Raw genomic sequence first — 5,075 nt, 5'->3', positions numbered from 1 at the left:
AAATTACTAATCTACAATGAATCTAAAAATTCGTTGTCAATTGGCGATGAATCTATAGATTTGTCATAAAAGGTTTATTTTTTGAAAAAAAATATACAAATAAATAGACATAAAATTCAGTAGACAGACCAAGAGATCTCAGAATGATATGAAATAAATTCCTATGTATTCGTATTGATCGCATGATAATATAAATCGCCTCAAGTATCAATTCCATCTAATATATGATAAATTATTTAGCCTCATTGACTAGCTCTGGGGTGGCCGGTCTACCCCATAAAATTTTTTCATCGATTACCAGGGTAAATCGAGAAGTATGCGCGGCGAGCAACCCAAAAATCTAGCATCCGTTGGTTATGCGCCCCATCAGTTGGTTAGCTAGGGATTGAATCGTGGGTGCCTGGGTGAGAACCTGGATGTCCTACCGCAACACCATAACCTCGGGGACTCAATTTCACCCAATATATTGATATACATAATTTTTTTAATATGACTGAGTTTGAAAATTTTAATTCTTGTTAAAAGAATTTACGGATCTAAATATATTTGGTGGAATTGATATTTAAGATCATTTATGTCATCAAGAGATCAATATGAATACATAGAAACTAATTTTATGTCATTCCGAGATCTCTATGTCTATCTGTCAAATTTAAGATTCATTTATTGATATTTTTAAAAAATTACCAATCTGCGAAGAATCTATAAATTCATCGTCAATTCGTGATGAATCTATATATTCATCGCAAATGCTTATTTTTAAATAAAAAATAAAAAAAATACATTCGACATCCGATAAATAGACCTAGAGATTTCAAAATGACATGAAATAAGTTTTTATGTATTCATATCAATCTCATGATGATATAAATTATCTCAATATCAATTCCACCCATTATATCAATCTCCATAATTTTTTTTAACATAAATGAGTTTGAACATTTTAATTTCTATTAAAAAATTATGGATCTCAATATATTGGGAGGAATTGATATTTGAGATCATTTATGTCATTAGGAGATTGATACAAATATATAGGAACTAGTTTTATGTCATTCTGTTGGATTTAAAAATGAATTTATTTGTATTTTAAATAAATTACAAATCTACGATGAATCTATAAATTTGTCACCAATTGGTGACGAATCCAAGGTTTCATCGCCAATTGGCGATGAATCTATATATTCGTCGCAAAGGTTTAATTTTTTAAAAAATACAAATAAATATGTATAAATCCAATAGAAACACTTAGAGATTTTGGAATGATATGAAATAAGTTTTTATGTGTTCGTATTAATCTCATGATGATATAAATCACATCAAATATCAATTTCATCCCATATATTTAGATCCGTAATTTTTTTTTTAACAAGAATTAGATTTTTCGACGATGAATTTATACATTCGTTGCAGATTGATAATTTAAAAAAAAATACAAATAAATGTGTCTTAAATTCGGTAGATGGATCTAGAGATCTTAGAATAATATGAAACCAATTCTGATGTATTCATATCGATCTCCTGATGACATAAATGATTCAAATATAAATTCGACCCAATATATTGATGTCCATAATTTTTGTTAACATGAATAAGCTAATTTTTGTTAAAAAAAATTATGGATCTTAATATTTTAGGTGAAATTGATATTTTAGGTCATTTATGTCATCAGAAAATTGATATGAAGATAAAGAAATTGATTTCATATCATTTCATGCTCTTTAGGTTCATATGCTAGATTTCGGACATATTTATTTTTGTTTTTAATTTTTGTGCCAATCTTCTACGAATCTATTGTTTCGTCGCCAATTTACGATCGTTGCAACATTGGCTTCATCATGTCTAAAGCTTTTGTGATGAACTCTGTTTTCATTGTAGAGTTTGTAAATATTACAATGAATTTTAAATTTCAACGTTAATTGTCAACGAAAGTTGCTACAAAATATTATTTGTTAGTATTTTGCAATGATTTTATTTGGTTGTTAATGTCATTGCCAATTAGTAATAAATTCTAATTTTATCGCTAAATATATTACAAATTTGGGACGAAATATTTTTTAGCAGAATAAAGCGAATTTCATGTATACATTGAAAGAATGTTCTATTCATACCAAGAAAGAAGATTGTTTTACAAATAAGACTTGTATTTAAAGAAAAACATTGCCATGTTGGGGTTTTATTGGAAGTAGAAATTTTGTATCAGTAAAAAAAGAACAGTCCGTGAAATTAATTAAACATTGTCACTGATAAGTCGAACATGTTTCGGGCAGTGCTTCTCCACAATCATCTTTGATGCGCTTGCCATCGTCTTACGCCATGTCTGCAACAGATTTGCCATAAAGAGAGTTAGCTGAGAACCTTTGCAATGAGCATTGTCCATTATGATGTCAGCAATTTTGAGATAAAAATTCATAGAGTTTATGAACATGTTTAGCTTATTTGAATTCTTTCACCGAAATATTGCGCAGCTTTCGGTAGATTTCTGGCAAAGAAACAGAAAAAGAACCAAGTGCTGAATTCAATATTTTTTCCCAACTTTTGCTTCAATTGCGTAATTGATCGAACTTGTGGTGCGAACGTGTGGTGGGTGATGCGAAATCGGAGAACAGGGATGAAAAAAAATTGTAGAATCAGCATTACCTTTTGGAGGGCTATGGCAAAGAAGAGTCCGATGCCGGGGGCTGCGTCATCGGACCGTCGGACCCCGATCCTTCGGAGCAGGGACTTGGAGGACGACCTGCGATTGGAGAGAGGGAGAAGTGACTTCCACTCTGCCTGTCCAGCACTGGTCCGCCCCCTCCTTGCCGGCCTTCCGTCGGCATAAGAGGAGGATGAGGAGATGAGCTCCCGGGAGGAGAGGGCGTTGATAGCGCGGCAGGACTTCTTCCGGACGACCATTGGGGTGAAGATGCGGGCGGTGGTGGAGGAGGGGCGAGGGAGCGAGTAAGGTCTCGCCGGGGGGTCGGCGTCGAGTTCGGCGAATTTGCGGAGGAGCTCGTCGGAGGAGGCTTTGTTGACGCGCTGGACGTTGGGCACAGCTGTCTCCATCACTTCTCGCTGTCGTTGTTATTGTTGTTCCTTCCTTGTGGTTTAGGATTTGCAGATGTGTAAGTGAGAAAGGGGAGGGAGAAGGGAGGGGAGAGTAGAGCATCAAAAGCGTGGTGGGCGGCTTATTAATTCTGAAGGAAGAGGAAGAAGATAGAGAGATGACCGTTGGAGGAGAGGAAGGTGATGGAAGGAAGAGTTGATTAAGTGGGAGCAGTGAGCGGCGAGGAATATAGCCGTTGGGAGTTGGTGGGATCCAGTTAGTTGCGTATTGGTCCAGGTAAGCGGGAAAAGGTGTCTGTTCCTGGTGTGAAAGTTGTTAAAAGAGTAAAAGAACATCATATCAAAGATACATGATCAACGTAAGTCTCAGCCCTCCGGAAAAATGATTATATAAATTGCGGTAGCCGCAAGATGTTATACTTATACTGCTAATCTTTGCTTGGGCAAGTCTTAGCTTTCACCTTGTTATGGGTACCATGGAATGGGAACTCCATCACGAAATTTCTACTATAAGGTATTAGCCGGGCCTAAAGATAATTATATTATAAAAAAATTATAATGTAATTATATTTTCTTAAAAAAACTTTTTTATTAACCATCTTATGATTTTATATATAACCACTATATTAAAATAAATTTTCTAAGAGTCATTCTTAAAAAAAATGTAGAACCGTCACATCAGCGGTCCCCCTAGAGCCAGTCCCACGGATATAGAGGGAGGTAAATACACCTTCTGTGCTACGCCCTGGGGACTTCTAAGAGTCATTCTTAAGATCGGACATGTGGTAGAGAAGGTGAAAATCACTTTTATTTATTATAATAATCGGTAGAAAATATGTAATGAAAAATAAATTTAATAAAAAATAAATTAGAATATATTCCTAATTTCACATGGTTTACAATTCTCTAGAATTACCGTCCATAGTCTATTTTTTCTATTCTTTAATTAAACATGGAAGTTGGAGAATTATCAATTAATTATTATTTATTTTATATACTTATCATATTATTATAATTTTAAACAAATGTCAATTATATTTATAATTACTCCATACTTCTATTAGATTCATAAAAATAAATGATAGTTTTTTTTTCTCATTTAATATGATATTGACTCTTTCGAATTAGTTTTTGTTCACTTTGTATAAATGACAATATTTGTATTGTTCTTGTAAGCATGAACAGATCTCACTCAGGATTTTTTCTGATATAATTTAGATTTCATGAATGTGTTCATTTTTTACCATAAATACATATAGTTTTGGCCTTCAATTCTTTTTAAAGAGATCCTATTTTTTTCTCACATAAGTGATATGTCAAGAGTATTTTCCATCAATCTACTGTGATCATTAAAAGAAAAATTGTTTACCATTCATCTGCTCACTTATTCATCGAGTCATTCCCTATAATTATTGTCTTTCAATGCAGTTAGGTTGTCCCTTTGAACCTAATTCTTGAGATCCCCAATCAGCATAGGTTAGGTTTCCTTTGTGCCTACAATTAGTATCGACACTTACATCAAGCTCATTCCTTGCGATAAGCTAACAACTAACTTCCTGTTTGATCCTTTGGTTAGTATATCTGCTATGCCAAATTATCCTTTGACTATACATAGTCAATAGTGATAACTTATGTTGAAAGTAGTTGTCTAATGGTATTGTGTCTATGATGTATAAGTTAAGACTTATTATTATACAGATGTCTTTGTGCCCGACTAATTACTAATTGACTATCGTAATGTATACAAATTGCTGGCACAGATTTCGACCATCCAGGAACTTCTTGTAAGAATTGTCGTAACCATTCAACTTCTTCATCATATTTGTTAAAAGCTATAAACTCAGACTCTATTGTGGATCTAATTAGTATAGTTTGCTTAGAAGATTTCCATGAAATGACTACACTTCCCAAAGTGAAGACATATCCATTTATGGACTTAGAGTCTTTTATATCTAATATCCAATTTACATCGTTGTATCATTCGATCATAATAGGATATTTTGTGTAGTGCAGTCCATAATCACGAG

General features: G+C 33.5%; 1 protein-coding gene across 1 annotated transcript; it reads right to left on the bottom strand.

Moving 5' to 3' along the window:
* Positions 1-2,126: 2,126 nt before the first annotated feature.
* Positions 2,127-3,211, bottom strand: LOC122021176. The gene is made up of 2 exons (XM_042579254.1): positions 2,641-3,211; positions 2,127-2,320 (listed from the first exon to the last, which is right to left on the bottom strand). Exons 1-2 carry the CDS (start codon positions 3,046-3,048, stop codon positions 2,231-2,233), a joined length of 498 nt encoding a protein of 165 aa, XP_042435188.1. The 5' UTR covers positions 3,049-3,211; the 3' UTR covers positions 2,127-2,230.
* Between the last annotated feature and the right edge of the window lie 1,864 nt (positions 3,212-5,075).

This window comes from Zingiber officinale, chromosome 9A (assembly GCF_018446385.1).
Source record: "Zingiber officinale cultivar Zhangliang chromosome 9A, Zo_v1.1, whole genome shotgun sequence".
NCBI lineage: Eukaryota > Viridiplantae > Streptophyta > Magnoliopsida > Zingiberales > Zingiberaceae > Zingiber > Zingiber officinale.
The sequence above is the reverse complement of the archived record's forward strand: the minus strand, read 5'-3'. Positions and strand labels throughout refer to the sequence as shown.